General features: G+C 40.0%; 1 protein-coding gene across 6 annotated transcripts in view; it reads right to left on the minus strand.

The window, feature by feature from the left end:
• Nucleotides 1-20,769, minus strand: part of LOC311258474 (arf-GAP with coiled-coil, ANK repeat and PH domain-containing protein 2-like) — a 54,389-nt gene that overhangs the window by 16,019 nt on the left and 17,601 nt on the right. For 2 of the 6 annotated variants that reach the window (XM_084354765.1, XM_084354762.1), the window contains exons 3-10: nt 20,281-20,400; nt 19,228-19,281; nt 16,700-16,758; nt 15,522-15,705; nt 11,703-11,747; nt 11,519-11,614; nt 6,605-6,679; nt 2,613-2,675 (exon numbers count right to left, since the gene is read on the minus strand). In XM_084354765.1, the coding sequence (XP_084210891.1) occupies nt 2,613-2,675; nt 6,605-6,679; nt 11,519-11,614; nt 11,703-11,747; nt 15,522-15,705; nt 16,700-16,758; nt 19,228-19,281; nt 20,281-20,400 (696 nt within the window). Of the gene's footprint in view, nt 1-2,612; nt 2,676-5,236; nt 5,249-6,604; nt 6,680-11,518; nt 11,615-11,702; nt 11,748-15,521; nt 15,706-16,699; nt 16,759-19,227; nt 19,282-20,280; nt 20,401-20,769 lie in introns of all 6 variants that reach the window. The other 4 variants (XM_084354766.1, XM_084354763.1, XM_084354767.1 and 1 more) reach the window with 2 other exon arrangements.

The raw sequence follows: 20,769 nt of genomic DNA on the forward strand, positions 1-20,769 counted from the left end.
ACCGTCCCTGTGGCCAGTCCAGCTTTAACTACCTGAGCTGCAGCCACACTTTCCTAACACCCTCCCTGCTTTCTCAGCTTCAAGTGACACTGAACACCACAATGCATGCATTTGTGTGTGTCTCCTTGTGGAGTCAATTTACACCACCTCCACAGCCAACTACAGCTTTAGACCTGTTACCGTAACGAGCTGTGGAATCATCTTCTCTGTGTGTCTTTCTAGAAACATTCAGAGGCTTTCTCTAACACACAGGTCTGATTCACCTTGTCCTCCATTATGTAGCCATAATGGAGGACAAGGATAAATGCTATGCAGATTTATGGGTACAGTAAGAATGCTTCGAGGCTGCAGTCCTCGCATGGATTCAAACTTATTTTTAAAAGCAAAAACTGCCAAAACATTGACTACAAAATAAACAGACATACTAGAAAAACCCAAGTACACTAAACTCGTTAAGTAAAACATGTCAACATTGATAATTATGTGTGCTGGAAATGATCTCAGTCACTCAGCCGGTGGTGACAATGACAACTATTTCCTGTTTACTTCCTGGAAAGCACTCAAACTAAACATGCACACAAGAGGGGAGAAATCATATATATATATATGTTCTACATATTCCTATTCACAGTGGAGGAACCTAAAATCTACATATTGCAGACTCCAGTGTCATTCAACAGTGTACAGGTATATACTGGATGTGTGTTTGATGTAGTAGCACTGTCACTTCTCTTAGTCTCCGTTTACTTCTACAATATGACTGCATGTTGTCTACTTGTGGATGCATGTTACCTGTCATTGCTTGGCTCTGTAACCTGAGCAAAAGCTTCAGTTAAACCCATCTGCCCTATGACACCATGGTGTATCAGATGGTTTAATACACACACACACACACACACACACGCACACAATTTTCCAGCATGACATTCACTGGGACATCTGAAGTTATTTTGGGTGCACAAGGGGAACAAACCGTGTCTGTATTAAGCTTCTGAATGGAAGACAATGGAAAGTACCGGTTCAGGCTTTCAACAAATCAACTTTTCCAAGTGGTGGAACAATATTAACCTCTGAAGTAGGGGCAAAATCCTGACAGTTGGCCAAATAACTACATTTGAAAGCTGACAATTAAGGTCGCTGCAGTGCTGAGATTTTCCCACCAACTAATAAGCTTGTGACAAACCTGGTGTTGCCCGGTATACCAGGCTATTTACTGGAAAAGCATTAAAAGCATTCAACTGGTGAAATGCAAATTGATTTTAACTTTGCAGTAGCCTAATCAATGGAGATGCAATGTGTTCAGTGAGTTTAGAGTCCACTATCGTTAATGAAAAATGCATCTACAGGACAAACGGACATTCTTGGCATTTTTTGCACATCAGTTTGAAATACGTCAGGGAGTACTTTACACAGCTTGTAGAAGTAATGGAACAAGAAGGAGCTATTAGATGAAGAGCTGCACTTGACAGGCAACACACCTCCAACCTCTCAGTGAGGTAACCAACCCTTTTCCCTCATTATCATCATCAGGTTCCCTGTTAGCACTGGGCTTAAATCTGAATAATTGTCAAATACAGTAGGTGCTTTTGTTTTTCGCTTTGACAACAAATCTTCTGTCATCATCTTGCTGGTCAACTCTCCTTACTCTCATCATGTTATAAGTGAAATGTGACTTCTGCTACTCTGTCCAGCAACTGCTGCTGGCGCTGCTGTACAGAGCAGACGAGTTTGTAATAGTAACATCCGTTGTCCTATTAAGTATTGGTTAACAAAGCAAAATAGCAGTGGGGCAATGGTGAAAGTAATGTAATCGGTGGATGCCTAATGCCCGAAGTGTAAAAGCGTTAACACCGACTATTGTGACAAGCTACTGACGATGTTTAGAGAAGTACAACAAATGCATAATGCATAACTCCGTGCAGTAGTGTGAGGCCTGACTGATTAAGAAAACTACCCATAGCTCAGCCTAGGCCAGGGATAACATGACACCACCACTGACCACGTTGATGCATGTGTGCATTCACTTACACATGTACACACACAAGCACGAATATCCATTTAACTATAAATAAAGAATAAGAAACATAGTGCAACAATGTTGCTGTCACGAGAAAACCTTTCTGGTTCTCGTTTCAGCTATAGGTTGAGAAATCTGTCTGACCACTTGTGGCTGGAAATGATTTTCAATCCTGTTACATACATTTAGAAACAGGTAGTGGTCAGACTTTGAGCAAGGCCGTTGTTTTTTAGTTCCTGAAACATTTTAAAGATGCAAGGTTTTTGCCTGACAGCAGAGATATGTTCAGTTGTTGTCCAACAAACAACAAACCACTCACTGACTTCAAACCAGCAGCAATCTGAGTGACTGTAGCAAACACTGGCACCAACAACAAGGCATCAAAATATCATGCTGCATAAACAAGACACATCAACACAAATGCATGTGTAACACTCTCAAATGAGGAAACAGACAAAGGAGCAAACAGCTACACAAACACTGCAATGCAGTCTCTTAGCGTGTGCAGGACAGCAGAGGAGATGACAGACGGGGGCAGGTAGGGTTACAGAACGGAAGTCAGATGGATATCGATGATAGCGGTGACTCTACGTACAGAGGACGACCTCCAAGCGCAAAAGTTGCGGTAGTCTGGTACAGAGTGGAGCTCAGTCACCTCCTAAAATATCACACACAGCAAGAGAACGGCACACAGAGAAAAGAAAAATGTATTTCCTTACACTAAAACAGAAAAATTGTAGATATCATGGATTTATCAAACAAACAAATGGCGTACAGAAAACACTCAAGCTAAAGAAGCACAAACATAAACACAGACTATAAATAGCCATCTGAACAGCATCACTGTCACGTGCATAGACAAATAAGTACTCCAACTCGATCTCCCTCCTTAAGGTGCACTCACCAGATACCAAACGTAGTGGAAACGGCTGAAAATCTTCATTTTTCACCGCTTTCATGGAGCGTATGTGTGTGAGTGTGTATATTTCCCCGTGAGACCAATGAATCTTCGCTATCTCAAAGTCTCCCTGTATAGCATCTCAACGCTGCTGAGTCTCTAGGCAGCGCAGCCTGTCACCTCCTCCTCTCCTGTGGCTGTGTAAGTCTATCAAAACTTTCGTCACCGCTGCTCCTCCTCCCGAGGCCTCATGCGCCAAGCTAAGGTCACCTGCGCGAGCGTGTGTGTGTAAGTGTGTGTGATGCTGCTGTGACTGTTGGGTTAGAATAATCAAGTGGCCCATGCAGAGGAGCTCGAGTATCAAACATTTATATTGACTTCAGCTTAATAGACGTGCACTCAGCTTCTCCTCTTACTCATGAGTGTGTAAATAAAGTAGCCAGTAACCGTTATGAATGTCTTCAATGTCTGAGCCTTTAAAATGTGTGTATTTAGTGCCTATGACTGAGAACAATCAGACTATTTCAATACCTTAGCTGTTTCAAAATAAATGACACGTTTTGTTTTCTTTATGAGATAAGAAAGAAAAAACCTTGAAGTCAGCAGCCCTTTTCTTTCCTGCAGCACCATTGTGACACTGTCATGTCTTGTGGTCACATTGCTGCTGTGAGTTATGCACACATGCAGACAGGAGGCATACTAAACACAACCTCAGGACACCTTCAACTCTCATGAGGATGGAAGGTAAAATCAATACAATGATAATGGGAAAGGTTTATATGCAAGTGAAAATACCGTGGACAGTATGCACAGGGATGGAAAGACACAAATACTATCCTAAAGAAACTTTCTGAGCTCAGCCAGTAGAGTTTTACAACACTTCCAGTGTGTCCAGCATTCACACATTTTTCAAATGGTAAGTGATGAGGACAGCACCACAAGTAAACCAGCTACTACAAGATAGGGAGGAGTTGACAGAGACATATGAAGAAGTCTGTTTTCTTAATGTCAGTGCAAATGACAATCGTTACAAAGGCTGATACAGATCATTAGATCAGTTTGTACTAATTATGCTTTTACCATCTTGCAATCGAACATACAGTGCTGATTTGATAAAGTAGTTTACTCCAATTAAGAACCTGTGTTGTAAGGTCACAGATACAGTCCCTGCCACAGTGAGTACTCTTCATAATGACAGTCTAAATATATACATGCAACTTGCTGAAGTTTAAATGCATTAGATGCTAAACCCAGACTAGGTCACTTGCTTTAAGTCAGCCTGGGAAAGAGTATCAGCTAGGGATGCATGATAATATCCAAATCAGTATCAGCAAAAATACAATTTCTGGCAGATCATACTTCAATTATACACATGTGATGCAATTGATTGACCGAGTAGTTTTGTTATTTTGCCTAATTAATGTATACATTTTGAAAAGCACTGTATGTCTTCATCTTCCAGTGCACAATGAGTAGGAATAATGCTTTTAATACCACTACAAGAGAGACTTCATGTTCTTAGCAATTAGGTGGGGGAAAAAAGTGCTGGTATAGTCAATCGGCCAAAATGAGCTGGAAAATATCTGCAAAAATGCAATATCAAGCATTCCTGGTGTCAGCCTGATATTACAGTAAATAACATTTGTGCACACCGACCGACAGCTTTTGTGAAATATGAGATATTTCTATGGGATAGTGCTGTAACCATTGAAAAGTGTTACCAAATCCTCTTAACAGGAAATCTCACTTTTGCCTGTTTCCACGCCAGTACAAAACATTTCCTTTCCACTGCACTTGTAGAATTTCACATCCATAATAAGTACTAATTTGCATTCTTCACTTATTTCAACTGAAATCCTTTGACAGACAATTTAAAAGAAATGTTATAATGTTATAAAGACCACCCTTATCTTACGTAAGCCAAAACCAAACACACTTTAGTTGGTTTAGCAACTGTAAACAACTGAAGCCAACTGAGCACAAAACAAGCAGCAGCAAGCCATGTGCAATGAGACATAATGACATCAAAACAGTCTTAATTTAATAAATGAACTGAGGGTGACATATAAATACATTAACTGCAGAAGGTACAAGGACACATGTGACAACAAAGATATATTAAATGTCATCATATAATGTATGTTGCCAGTTTGACCTCGTGATGAACAAGCTCGCTCGTATCGCTACGAATGACGTAAGCTGCAAAGGTGGAGTCCAAGCTGTTACAGCTCCGTGTTTAGTATCTATCCAACCATGCAGACATGACACAGAAATGACAGTGAAGGGAAGAAATAGGAAGTAGTAGGAGTAACACAGCTTACCTGCAGTGCAGCCTGAAGTGAGTAGAAGACGAAGAGATGGGAAAAAAAGAGCAGTAGTAGAAAAAAGAGGAGACAGTTGGTTAGGAGCGTCTGTGTATAAACAGCCAGACGAGAGAGAGCAGTGGGAGAGAGGCAATGTATAAATAGCATCTAGATAAATTGAGGGAGGGGAGGTGGAGGATAGGTGCTCAAGGACAGGCGGAAGTTGGCAGACGTACCATCACTGACTGAGCAAGAGGTAAGAGCGAGACAGAGGACAGAAAAGGCAAAAGAAAACAGCGGGAGAAGACAAAGACACAAAAAAAATTGAACAAAAAAAGCAACAACAGGGGAGACGAAAAAAGAAAGACATCTCAGAAGAGTAACTACTTGCACACAGTTAGAGACTGAAATGAACGTCACTAATAGACAGACAAATGAACAGATGCCCAGCAGGCAACAGCTGGGTAAAGAACTGACAGATGTTGTCTGGAGTTAATGATGCTGTGTGATGTACAATTAAAACTAAGGGCAATTAATCAGCACCACATATTGTAACTTGCCACCCCAAATCCTGCTTAACTTTTATTCTGGTGAGGGTTCAATATCCAAAATGAACAGAAGCCAAAAGAAATGTTAGCAAAATTATATGTTTAAGGGCAAAAAATGCTCTGACAGTTTTAAGTATCCTATTTGTGCTCTTGCCATTTCTTGTCAAAACTTCTAGAAGGAACTACATCAAAAAGTATGAAGGTTTGGTTGGGTGCTGACCCGAGAGGTTGACGTACTGAAACCCAACCGTGTTTGTTTGGAAATGGGTTTCCGTCAATAATGCATGGGTGTGTGGCTGAGATCATCTGTAGGGATCACCTTACACCTGAGGGTGGAGTACTACCTCCATTCACTCAAATGACAAATCTCCAGTAAATAGCTTAATGGATGAATGCTTGCTTATATGCAATATTTCTTTTAATTGCAAATACATTACTCATCATTTGAATTTGATTTAACCAAACAAAGAGGGGGTAGGATGACCTGGCCATGGGGTAGAAGGTAAGTTCTGCAAGATCCCAGCTGAGTGCCGTGGGTTTACTTTTAATGGGAGGAGGCCTGAGTGCAATAAGAAAGGCTTTGTGACTGAAGAACAGCCATAACCTTACAACACAGACTGAGTGAGTAAGTGTGTTTACGTTTCTGTATTTTTCATGTTGCTGGGCAGATGGAGGGAGGGTAAAGTTGTGATGGTTTTCATTCGCAGTTTCACAACTCATAATGTTGTATTCTGATTTGTGTGTCAAGTACTAAAAATGGGATGTTGTTTTTGTGCTTTGTTCATTTGTGTTTAAATCTGAGTGAGGATGGGACCCGACTGACTGAGTGTGAGTGTACCTTTTGCTGGATGGTGGAGTGTTTCTGCTCCATGTCCCTCTTCTCTTTGGCAGCATCCACCACCAGCTGGTCCAACTGCAAGTGACAGAACAACTGATTAGACAAGCTTATCAAACCACCTGGTCACACATACCTAATTCAAAACAGCATACGCAAACATTTAAGGTACATTTTCAGACTTTTTCTTTTAAGATATGCCAATTCCTGTACTGGGTACATTCACTCTCCTGGGACTGAAAAAACTAATTTTGAAAGCAAAATATGAACGCATCACAGTCTTTCTTAGACTTTTTCTCGCAAAACAGAAATCACAGGTAAAAGACCACTCTTTCGAATTCAGTGTATGTACGCATGTGTGTGCATGACCCCGTTTTATTTCCCTTTCCAATCTAGAGAGTATAAATGGTTCAGGCAAATAAACAACTTCTCCACAGGCCACATCGAGACAAGACCAGCCTTCTCCCCTAAACAGGCTATTCTGCGGAGGCTTCATCATGTGTGAAATTGGATGGGGGGATGACAGATTCTCCCCATCCCCACGAGTAACCATCGCGTGTAGAGAGGAAAACAGAGGATCTTTTGAACGGAGAAGAGAGCAACAAACAAATTAAAAAAAGGCTGGAGGTCAAAGTGCGATGCTGAAAATGTGCCAGTTTGCCTTACAGCAGTGAAATTCAACTCTGTGCCTCTTGATAGTCCGTTGCCACAATGTGACCTAAATCAGCATGCGTCCGGCCTAAAACACAAAAGGATCAGTATCAGACTATAGGTCAGTACAGTACGGGTGAATAAGGAGCGAGTAGGGTTTCAAGCTTCAGTAAGGCAGTTTGTGCTGTAATTGGGGGATGTGACAGAATAATTATTTTACAACAGAGCACCTAAAGTCACACATGATAACTTGTTTCTGGTCTTTAGTCTTGAAATTTGGCTTGATAACAGAAACTTTGACGTCATGGAGCCAACCCAGTACTCTTTGTGACCCCTTTAATGCAATCTATGCCTTTAAAGCCTTGATATCTCATGGCTTTGGCTATATTCATTTGATGTGGGCTAATAAGTCGGTGCAATCACGAAGAACAAGGACAGAAGAAAGGAAAAGGAAACAAGGAAACAGACGTGAAAGGCATGTTAAACATGGGTGTTTACTTCACTGCATTTTAATTCCTGTGGTGTCTTTACAGACACTGGTTACTGTACCACAACTTCAAGCTAAATAGCAATTCATACTAATGGGTTACAGAAAAGCCAGTGACCTAAATGAGAGAGGAGGGTGGAACATCTGACTTCCTTTCTGACACTGTATAGTTTTGTTTTGTTGCTTTTAACAGTTAAAATTTACATTAAAATAACATTTGACTTATTCTCTGCTAAATTCACCGTGCGTTTTTTCACTTTTGAGGAAAATATGAAAAAATGGCACCACCCAATAATTCAAGAGAAGACAGCGTCTGCGGGAGCCAGGTCTTTTGTTTTGTTAGGAGAGGAAATGGGTGGACGTCTGCAGAGCGGCAGGCTGATAACATCAGATGGGAAATGTTTTCCCTTGTCTCACCATAACAACAAGTCCAGTCCAGTCCATGCCATCTATCTGCTTCTATCTGTATCTGCAGAGGCAGATGTATGTGTGTTTGAGTGTGAAGCGCATATTTTGTGACAGTGACTCACCTGAACTTAACCATCTTATCAATCTTACTATGCAGCTACCACTGACAATGTCAGCATAGACGGTCACCTCCAATGTTTCATTCTGCCAAACAAACTGAAGCATTTTGGTCACTCAAGCCTTCTGCTCAGATCTGCCCTGACATGTAACTATGATCACATGCTGCATGATTCATGGAAAAGACACAAAACATCCTTTTGAATGAAAATATTCATTTGACACATGTTCAACCCTGAGGCGTGTGTCATGGAAAGATGCAACCAGCAGATTTATATTTAGAAGCAGCCTCAGGCAGGAAGTGGCATATTTGACATGAATGGTACGGTTTTCATTCAAACTAGAGCTGAGCAACATATTGATCTATCATTATCCTGATATGAGCTGACACATCGTCTAGTTTTTGGATATCTTTATATTGTGATATGCGTAAGTGTTCGCTTTTCCTGGTTTTAAAGGCTGCATTACAGTAATCTGATGTTCCTACTTCTTCTGGACACATTTTTTTAAATTTTTTTTTATAGTTTTGGCTCCTAAACAAACTCCCACATACTGTCTAACTTGCAAAAATACATTTATTTTCAATATTTCAGTACTAGAGCTTTATCAGGCAAAATGTTCAGATTTTTATCCTCATGAAAGTGTCATCTTCATCAGGTATCAAAAACGTCACACTGCCACTATAAATGCATTATTGCATGTTGAACAGTTTGCAAGAGTTTGCTTATAACTTTTGGTCTACCTTTCCCTCTCCTACACACCTGGCTAATGAAATACAAGTATTCAAGTATTTTTTCTGTTTTTAATTTTGGTTCCTAAAAAGTTGTGCTTTTCTGTTCCTAAGCAAAAACAACACTGGCAGCAATATCATGCAACAAAACTAAATGCCCCATGTCCTCTATAGTAGTGTACACTGCTTTTACTCCAACCCAGGTAAGAAAACAGACGTATTTCCCCACCTCCTACCTCTATCATTACCTCTCACCAAACTTTATTCATAAAATAAAGACCAAAGTGTACTAGCATTCATTTCTGATCCTTGATCCCTTCCTCATTGGTTACAGGCATCAAGTCATATTATCCGACCTGTTGACAGCTCCTCCACACCTCCCGGCACAGCCTCTCCACCTTCTTCAGCTTCATGACGGAGAGGAGAAAAGAAATAATCCACAATCCTCTTGTCGCTGCTTCCCACTGCTCAGCCTCTGATCTTCCTCTCCTTTCAGTTTTGCACTGTTCCAAATTCAGTGCGACAGGCTTACAATCCACACAGCGCAGTTATACTTCAGTTATTCATCGGCCTGAAACCAACCCTCTCTCTTTTTCCCTCCCTCTCTCCACAATGTGGTTTCTTAAAGTCTTTTGCACTTCTCTCCTCTTTTTCCTCACAGACGTTGCAGTCTTTTGAGTGTTGAGGGCTTACAGGCCATGCCTTTCCATTCTACTTCAATCACTTTTTGCTTTGAGAAGATTACATTCTGCCTCGTATCCCCTCCTAAAATCTGCTTTTCAAAGTGGGTCCTGACTTTCTGTCAGTTTCTTGATAGTACCGACGTCAGATGGTTTCAACTTCAGAGCATGAGGTTTAGAAACCACACTCTTCCCTCCAATCCACTTTAGAGGACCACTGTCTCTTCAGATCTGGCTTCTAAAATGGTATTTTTCTCTGTTTCTCAAACAAAAACAACACTATTTTGTTTCATTTTGTCATTTTCCTGTTGGTCCAAACATAAAAAGTGCTCAGAGCTGCCCTCTATTCTCCTGCTCCTCAAACTCCTCACTCCATGGCTGGACTCCTTTCTTCCTTCATCTTGCATCCAAATTTCGAGAAATATCGTCCTCTCATTCAGCTCTTCCTCTGCTCCAGTCTCAGAGTTTATATTCCACAACCTTCAGCATCAATCTTGGATTTCTTTGCTGCCTTTGCTCAGCTGACTATCAACCCTATGAGTCTGACTGTGGGAAAACCCTTTTCCAGCCCTCTGGCTGCTTTCTTCCTCATTCCTGTTCACTGTAACAGCAGCTCCACTGTGATAATCATCTTAAAGTTACATTCGGGCCATCCTCTGGCTCAGAGGGAAGGCTCTGTTTATCAGAGGATGCACACAGACACACACAGAGCTGAGCTATTACAAAAAGATAGCAGCGTACACACACGGAGAAAGAGAAAGGTCGTCTAGAGGTGATGGCAGAAGGTCAAACTGCAGTTGTACAGCAATGATGCCAATCTTAACCCAAGTTACAGTTACATTTCAGATTTTTCACCTGAAACACTCCAAGCTCTAAATAAGCCTCTGAACAGGAACACTGTTTAGGTAACCAAACAATAATGCCCCCGTCTACATAATAAAAAGTGTTTACGCATGACACTGCACTGGAATGTAAACATAGCTAACATTTATTCCGCTACTCTGCTCAAAATAGATTCATGTTTGCTTATGTTGAAAGAGTTTATACTGTGTGTTCTAATAACACTGCTAATGTTGTCCAGGACCCACTTAGTGTTTATTTTTAAGCGTTAAATCAAAATTTAAGGAAAGAAGTGTAACATAAATTGTGAGCAATCCAAATTAATTTCTTAGCTGACAAAGTTCAGGCAGAGTTTATTTTCTTATGTCAACAAATGAATGCTATACCGGATATGACATTGATATGGCTTGAAAATCTAAAAAAAAAAAGTCTGAATGTAACATATAATTACAATTTGTATTAAAATGACAAAACCCAAGTTTGTGTTTTAAATAAGAAAAATGTTCATTTTTGTTGTTATTTTAAACAACCTCTTATGATTCAATCATGACTGTAATCTCCGACATAACATGAATCAAACTGTCCGTTTAGCAAGAGGACCTTAAATTTAGCTGGTTACTTTTGTAAATTTCTGAAAGTGTGTGTCTGTGTGTTTACCAGATCATCTGGAAGCTCAACTGGACATGTTGCAGGATGTATTTTGTCTGTTTTACTCATGGATTGTATATTTGTATCTGTATATTTGTTACTTTTAATGTTACTTGTTTTTCTTATGTACCTAGCGTTGTAAAATCACATTCTAGCTGAAGTCCAGCATGATGAAATCTTGTAGTTTAACATTGATATTCATTAATGTGCTCTGTTCCTATCAAATAAACAAATAAAGAAAACAAAAATGAATACATTCCTTTGCTACTGCTGAAGATTTGAGAATGTCTTGCTGCATACAGATACTGCTTTGTGTGTGTGATTATATCTACATGTGAGTAGACCATAGTCTGTACCTGTCCTCCAAGCAGTTTCATTAGAGGTTGTAGTTCACTGAAGAGGTCGTATCCTTGGTGGAAGAACGTCAGGTGGGCGTACATGAAGGACAACATCTGTGGAGAAGACAGTGAATATTCAAAGAGCTAAATGGGCTGCAGCTGCAATGATCATTTGATAGATAGGATAGATAAGTGTACTTACCGATTTCAGGATTTCTGATCTTCTCTTGGATTGTAGCACATTGATCTGTAATGAATGAAAACGAGTGAGAAGTTTAAAGAGGTTTTGATCTTCAATTATTTTCCGTAAGGCTTGATTGAGCAAAACAGTAACGAATACAAGAGACAAGCAGCAACCAACAAACTAAAAAAAATAAATATATATACATATATACACATATATACACACACACACACACACACATATGTATATGTGTATATGTGTACATACATATATATACATACATATATATACACACACATATACATATACATATATATATACATATATACAGTGACAATATGACATCTGAGAGATAAATTCACAGAGAGAGGAAGTGGTAGAGGGGGCGATAAAAAAGACATAAAGACACATGAGACAGAAGGGGAAATGAGGTAAGGTACCATAGATGAAACCAAAAAAAAGAACTTAGGAAAAAGGGAAATGAAGGAAAATGAAGGAACGCAGACAAGCATGAAATGAGACAAACTCAAACAAAGTATAAAATCACACCATCACCCCCAAGAAGTACTAGACAGTAGTACCACGTACTGGCACCAGGGGGTGCTCCATGTCTCATGTTTAACATAGGGATGCTGTTGTAGGCTGTCTCACATATCATTTATATTACCCTAATGCATTCGTTGTGGATCACCCTTTCTGTCTCTCTCTCTGCCTGTCAGACTCTTCCTCATTTCCAGCTAATTATCACTGAGCTGCTCATCTGGCCTTGGAGGTTGTCTTAGGTTAATGTTGCAGAGTAGAGGTAAGTTATGGCGGGTAGTAAATGCCGACGGTGATGCTAGGTGCAAAGGACAGAAACTTATGACTGCTGTGTGAGCTTAAAATAAACGACTGGGCGTAGTCAATGCATTTGGCTACTATAGAAGGTGGAGCAGATTCTGAATCAGTTTTTAAACTCTGCCTCTGTTTTTCCTGGGTCCAATGGTTTTCCTTTGTTGTGGTCATGAAACCAGGGACATCACTAAACAAGTTTTCAAATCTTCCTTGTGGCCAGCGATATTTGTAAAATCCCTTTCCATAGCAACACGAACCACACTTGTTAACACACAGATGTTAATTCCCACCCAGGGATGGAAGCTTATTTTTCCATCTCCTAGCCACAGTGGCTGGTGCATCACAACTTTTACAAGCCCTCCTCCTTCTCTCAATTACAGTTAGTTTGTAGTTTTGAATGTAGCAGCACCTCTGCCACAAGCAAAATTTATGGGCATTTGGATGGTAATTGGTTGGTAAGTTGTGGTAATTACACATGTGTAGGCCTGTAAACACACAAAGTTTGAGCAGACAGTTCAGGCGTGAGAAATGCCAGGTTCATTAAGTTTTGTCAACATACAAATCCAACTTTACAGTGCTTTACTTTTCTGTGTTGTATGTGTATTTGCATTTTATGCACTGGTTTGTATATCAGGATGTAGTGAGATGGCTGTTTTACATATTGTAATTTTCATCTTTTTACATTTACATGTTGTGTTGTGTAGGCTTGACCAACAGGCAATAAAGTTTAAAGTTCAGTATTTCATGATCCAGCTCTACGTGGCACAGCAGAGTAAAAGAAACATGCTCCACTCTTAAGCTGTCATGAATGCAAGTCTGGCTTACAACCTCTCTCGTATATTTTCCTCCTCCCCCTCTACCATCTTGCATGTCACTGTAAACTGCGCACTGTATAATTAAGCAAAAAATGCCACAAAAACAATCTAAAAAGAACAAAAAAGTAAAGCGAGAATCTGTCTCAAATGTTTCCTGCAAGCACAGCTGCAGAAGTTAGCAGCATGTTTAAAGTGCTGACAGAACAGCCCAATGTGAAACTTTAAAGGAGACCCATTAAAATCAGCTGTGCTAGCTGCTGGGCTTATAGATTTCCTATAACCACACTAAAAGGCAAGATAAAAACTCAAATAATTTTTCATAGCAAGGCTTCATTTTATGGGGAAGTGATTATGCAGTGGGCCACTGGAGCAGCCTGCCAGACCTATTTTGAAACCTGCTCTTTTTGGGTTTCTTTTCAAAATCTAATTTTGGAGCAAACTGTGCCTGCAATGCATTGTCTGTTCCTTTCGAGTGAGATTCAATGGCAGGGCTGGCAGCTGCCTTATCAGAAAGCAAGAAGCATTCATCTGTGTCACTGTGGCCAAGAGGAGAGACCAGCTGATGTTTTCAATGAAACATGAGCAGTTTTTTTGCAAAAGGTCAGAATATAAGACATGTGTGATACAAGGGTCCAAGACAGACCTATTCAACAGGCAGCCTGTGGGCAAAATGCTGCCCTTTGACAACCTCATTCTGGGTCCTTAATCATTTTATTAGTAGGTGTGTCGTTAGTTATGTCTGTTGCTCAGCACAAAAACACTGATGTTATTAAAATTCTTTAAACCAGGCTGTTTCAGGGGAGGGAATTTAAAAGAATCAAACTCAAGCTACTTTAAGATAAAAAAAGGTGTTTTTTTTCCTGTACTTTTGTATATATAATGTTTCTTTTCAAATGTGAAAAGAAACAAACGAAGCAGATAAAATAAAATAAAAAGGGCGTTATTTTAACACATTTCAATTGGCCTGGTCAAAGAGAACTAAACAAATAAACTACTTAAGCACTAGGAGAAGGAACATATTTGCACACTGAAAGTCATTTCCCTCTGCACAGATGATTCAGCTTTTAAAAATCAACGGTTTCAAAAGAGAGTGTCTTACAGTATCTCATTAGTAAAACTGTAAATCCTGACTCATTTTGATACCAGTTGTTTTTCTTCAAATGTTGGTAATAATAGAGCAGCAATCTTCAAGACGATCTGATCTCATTTTCTCATCTACTTCTTCCTCTTATGCTTGTTCTTAAATGATTTTACCTAAAAATATTAATAATTTCTCTACCATTTTGCATCCAACATGATTTCTTATTGTTCACAAGAACATTGAGCAATAATTTTGTTACTGACCATAACTTTCAAACTTTCTACTGGCATTTCATTCATTCATTCATTTTGTGTGTGCCAAATATCCTTTAACAGAACAATTAACAGTTTATTAATTCATCTGTGCAAGTGTTTATAGATGTAGTATGCCACTATGTACCATCACGCCACTATTCAAGCCAAGAAGAAGTCCAAAACGCCTGCAACCTTCTTCTGTTAATCCCGTTGACGCTGCTACAACTAACTGAACTGCTGTTCTCTGTGTCCTCTGCAACTTCTCCCTTTGAGCCAAATCCACCCTGATGTAGTGGACTGGAACATGACAGGTGGAGGAGCTTCACTTTGGATGTAACAGAATCAAACACAGCTGCTTTTCATTCTCCTCTGTGCCACATCAGCATCTTTTCAACCTGACTCAGCATAATAAGTTCCATACCCAAAAAATCCATGCTGGCTCGGGTGCACAGAGAAACATCCTACATGATGGTGTGTGGTTTTAAGCTTCTCTGTTAAAAGCTGCATGTCAGCAATCTATTGCTATATATAGTTCTGTTGAATACTGTATCAATTTAGAGGACGCCAATGGAGCGTTTCATGTGGAACAAAACTAACCTCAACATTAAAAGAGTTTCATGATTAAAGCATGTCATGTTATAGTATGGACACAGCTCTTCCATCATTTCTATTTTAAGAACTTTTTAAGCCCAAGTATGTAGAAATATATAGTCACTCCACTGATACTTGAAATTTAGAGCTACTCCCCTACTTCTGTGCAGCACAAGACTTCCAGCACCTTTCTCTTAAAGAGCAAATTGATCTCACTTTTGCTCATTACCTATAACTGAAATCCCTAAGCGAGTTGCTGTACCTGTAAGACGTAGTCGAGGACGATGTGTCGGAAGCACTTGCGTGTGGCAGTGAGGATGTTGGTGGCCTCCTCCACCTCATGCTGTTTGTTGCGGGGAGCCTGGGCATTCTTGATCAGGGCCGCCTCCTTTTCTTCACTCACTTTGTCAAATTGCTTCTTGGCTTCTTTGAACTTGCGTAGGTCGCTGACAAAAGACGAGAGGGGACAGAGGTTTATAAAATCAGACACAATGAATTCAGTGATTACAGCCTGAGTAAAGGTTTTACGGATTTGTTTTTCAGGTAATAGTCTTTCGTTTGCTGTTGTTCGATAAATATGTCGTTACTTGAGCTGGGCAAAAATACTCTTAGATGATGCTACAAAAACATACAACAGCATTGTCACATAATTTAGGCAAAAAGTTTAATGGGTTCAACAAACTATGACCAAAGGCCAAAAAAGACAGGTCCCTTTGTTGTCAACAATCTTGTGAGGGGAAAGGTCAAATGTATAATCTATAAATATGAAGCAACACAACATGGTTCGGCAACAGGAACAGATAAAGGTTAATGGTGATTTCATAAATCTTTGGTCAGCTGGAAATCCAAGACGGTTAAAACAAAGAAAATGATTGACTAAACTATTTGATCCAGTTCTTGTGCTGTGTAAGTGACCAACCAGTGCCACTTATCTTATGGAGGATGAGGAGGATCAAACTGTGCTCCCCCACATTTATACTTTGGTAGCGAGATTTATATTTGAGTGCTGCAAGGTAGTGACTAATTATGGTAGAACATGTTTCCCAGCTTTCTCTGAGAAGTATGGGTGCTGCTGATGTGGGTGTTAAGCCCTATGTGCCAGGGGCAAAAGCTGCTAATCCTCATAATGAAATAAACCAGAAGGCCCGACCGTTTCCTGCAATTGTGCTTCCTGTATTTATACAAGCAGTCGGGAATCCAGTTCAGTAGTAGGAGGGTGATATGAGGTCTTGATTTGACTAGAAAATATTATTAGACACACTAATACAATTTAGTGTCCTTAGCTGCCCTGTCTGGATTTCAGGTCTGGACCGATCAGATATACTGAATAACATCCCTCCAGCTTCTGCTTTAAATTCAGAATTTCATGCCATTCTTCAAACACCAAAATTGGCCAGAAATTCACCCAGTTTTATCCATCTGATTTAAATTAATACTTACTCTTTGATAAATGTTTGAAGCTGGGTCTTGATTGATCTCTGGGCCTGATCGAATAATATCTGTGAAGGAAGAAAGCAAGAAAGAAAGAGTAAACACTCCTGTTTGGCAAAATCCCACTAGTTAACTGAACAATTTTAACATTAAATACCTCTAGGCACGTCTTTAAAAAAAACAGCAAACAACTGATAAATGTATTCACTTTCTAGGTCACAGGATGTTTTGCAAGTCAGCATTCAGCACCTCTGTTTAGGAGGATTTTTGTTAACATCACAGGCTGCAATTAAGCAGCTAAATTTACACAAACAAGCTGACTTTGTAAACTCCCCTCATAAACACGAGAAATGATGCAATTTGCTTATTCTTGGTAATGAGTCATGCCCTCATTAACCTGCATGCTTCCTTAAAAATGTGATGCCAAGGAAAAAATCCCGACAAACAGACTCTCTGAATCGGGCTTCAGTGTGATTTCATGGCCAGACGAGACAATATGAGCAGTGTGACTGCGAGAGGCTACTAGTGACAAACAGATTGAGCACTGTGTTTGAGTGGATCATGTGCTGAAAGATCGCTGAGTGGCAAAAACCTATCTGACAGTCAGCTGACATGACCACAGTTTCCACTGTTGAGTCACAGTCGCAGGCCTGGCGTTATGTCTCCTGGAGGCTGTTAGGGGTCTAATCATGAAGCTAATAAGAGGAAACAGACTTAGTATTCCAGCATTCTTAGTATTAGACTTACAGTATCCTGCCACCCTATAGTTTGTTGGGATACTAGTTAAAAAGAGTATACAGTATCCAATTTAACCAGTGAATGGTACAGTTTGTACACCTGTGCTTTTCTCTGCTATGACGATGAATAATGAATAAAGCTTATAAATCAATGGTTCAATCAAGGTAGACTGCTCATCATTTAAGATCCCATATTATGCTCATTTTCAGGTTCATACTTTTATTTGGGTTATCTACTAGAGAAATTTTACATGCTTAATGTTCCAAAAACACATTATTTTTCCCATTCTGTACATTACTGCAGTCCCAACTTTTCACATCGGTACATATTGGACAACATACGCGCTTATACCGATATATCTGTGATGAGCGAACATTGACCAGCCAATTTATCAGCCAGCTATAATTACAACCTTACAGAAGTATTGACAGCTTGTTTAAAAGGCACAGTTTCTGAAGAAGGACTGTGCGCATTTATCTGTTGATTGAGTGTTTTAATACTTTCAAAGTACTTTCAGTACATATCACTTAGAAATCTAACTTCCTCAATAAGGGACCTTTAACATTCAACTTGTTGAAGTTCATGATCTAAACAATTCATTTCCATCCACAACCACAAAGATCGCACAGGTTCAGTTCCCTGTGGCAGCCCACCCCCCCGCCAGCATGCTTGTATGTTCGAACATGCCTCAGACAGTGTGATGCTGACTGGGGAACTCACTCTCAACATGTTATGCAGAGTTACTAAAAACAGGACATGACAGGGGAGATCAAGAAAAAAACTTTTACTGTAGGACAAAAGCCTCTAGCTCACCCTGCGCCTCGTCGCTGTCCGACTATAAATGAAAGGACAAACAGATATGTCTGTCTCCATCTCTAAATGTCAGCGTCATGCCTCCTAACGAGGGGACACTGGGGAGAGAACAGCCACATAATCAGATCTGCCCTACTGAGCTCCTCGGAGAGGTCAGTGGGGGACAGAAAGGATAAAACAATGGATAAGGTGTCATGTTTATCTATTGTGAAGGATCTAGTAGTGGAAGTGGGGTGGTTTAGATGCTGTAAAACCTGGAAGACCAATAGAATACTTATGAAGCTTAGTATGGTTCTTGTAGTTCAGCTATCTCTGGGAGGACAACCACATTGTAAAAAGTTGATCATGTTCACCTCAGTAACGCATGATTTATTCTAACAAATAAACGTTCCACAACATGGGAGGCAGGGAGCACATTCTAGGAGACAGGAACATCATCTTACTATATGATGGACTTTATGTGCTGGGGCAGATACAATTTGTGTTTTTGAAATCCCAAAGCTATGTTGACATTTTAGTAATGTTTCAAAGGTTATCCGCTTTTTATCAAGGGCAGTGTCTGCTGAGCATGCAGGCACATTTTTACAGTATCCCACCTGGAAACTGCTTAGCCACTTTCTTCTACTTCTGAATAGCCCCATGAGTGCACTTGAATGTTAAGTATCTGGCTCAAAGGCACCCAAACTTTATTGCTAATCCTCTAGGATTAGCAATAAAGTTTGGGTGCCTTTGAGCCAGATAAAATAAAATTTTCTTGTTCACATTCTGGTTTCCTTTCTCCAGCCAGTGGCCGTCCTCTCACAGACCCACTTCCTCTTTTGTAGTCTGCTGCGGTCCTTCCCAGCAGTAAATAAAAACTCTGACAGTTAAAGAGCTGTTCCAGACCGTCGTCCCAGCTGAGTTTCGTCATCACCCAGCTGTAAAAGGGGGAAGAAAAGACAGAAGAGGGACAATACATCCGGTTTCACATGGCAGTGATAGCATACCGTGTGATAGTTGATCATCTCCTGCAGGCTCTCAGCAAACTTTGTGAGACTGGACTGTAAAGAGAAAAGGAGACAGACAGAATGTCAGCATCACAGTGAAATATAGATAATCCCACAAGACAAACAATAAAAACAAAGTCTGTTAAAACAAAGTTCCACAAATAATAAAATGGATGCAAATTTATACTCATGCTCCATCACAGACATGTCTGTGCAGACACAAACTCTTCTGTCAGACAGGTACAGCTAGACTGTCTGTCCTTTTGGAGGCACAATAAAACTTTGGGAAAGAATTCTTTTGGCTAAGTAACTCCCTACAAATGCATGCAGCGGCTGAACTTCAAACCCAAGGGAAAAGTAAAGAGCAAAACACACAAAGGAAAACAGGAAGTGCTTGCTGTGACATGCAAAATTCATATGAGGGAAAAAAAGCAAAAGACAACATCTGACCTTGGTGAGACCCAATGGACAGTACAAGGTTTCTGTAGGCCTAATTTTTGTTCCTAATTCAAATTTATTCTGGCACGACTTTCTTATTGGCTGAAAGACGGTAGTGCGTGCAAACTAGGAACTAGGAATTAGTCAGTCATGGTTATACACTGTACTGATTTTAACTCTAATTATTATGTTGCTAAGAAATTTTAAGGTGTGCTATGGAAGTTTTTTTCTAAGAAAACAGATGTACAAACTTCTACAAAAATAATCCATTTTAGTCATCACTTATGACCCTATAGAAGTGTGTCTGTATCGGTACATTGCTGTGTTCAGGTGTCTCTTTCCCAGGTTGTTGAATACTTTGGGTTGGTGGCTCACCAAGAAAAAAAGAATGAAACGCAATAATCTGGTCAATAAACAACCTTTCTCCAGAATTGCTTTCGAATGGTGTGTTTACAAACAGCAACCCACAAGTCCTGCACAGTATGCCTTTAAATAATATGAAATATTCCATAATTTTATTAAATGTCAAAAGTGGCCTGCCCCCCTTCAGTGTAATAGCATTAATGCTGGTGAGGTTCTAGGATTCAGATGAAGCCAGGTTGTTTGTTTGTTTACCTCGATGACCTCATCTTTGGTGGACTGCTGGGCTAGCTCCCGGATTCCGCTAACAAACTGCTTGTTGGCTGCATTGTAGGCTTTTCCAGCATCAATCATCCCAATACATAACTTCACCAACTGCAGAGAGAAAGAGAAAGAGACAAATGCTTACAGGGCAAACAGGGAAATTAAGAAATGCAGTTATAGACGGAAACAGAGCGAGGATGCAGGTCATTTCTTCAGGGTATTTTCTCTTATTAAATACATTTGAAGTTTGCTGCTAAAAACAGATTCAGAAATGGAAGAACTGGTGGAACTTGGTGTTGCAGAGCATGAGACCAACGCTGAAAAGCTTGATGCTGCTTAGTTTCTTGGTAATTAACAACAGGCACTTCTTTCCCTTCTGACTCATTGGGGGCAAGGATAATTCCAGGTTATGTAAACTCACAACAAACGCTGGCCGGTCTCCATCCACTCCCACACAGGAGATGACACACAGTCTGAATC

Source organism: Pagrus pagrus (genome assembly GCF_965226575.1).
Source record: "Pagrus pagrus genome assembly, chromosome: 6".
Lineage (NCBI taxonomy): Eukaryota > Metazoa > Chordata > Actinopteri > Spariformes > Sparidae > Pagrus > Pagrus pagrus.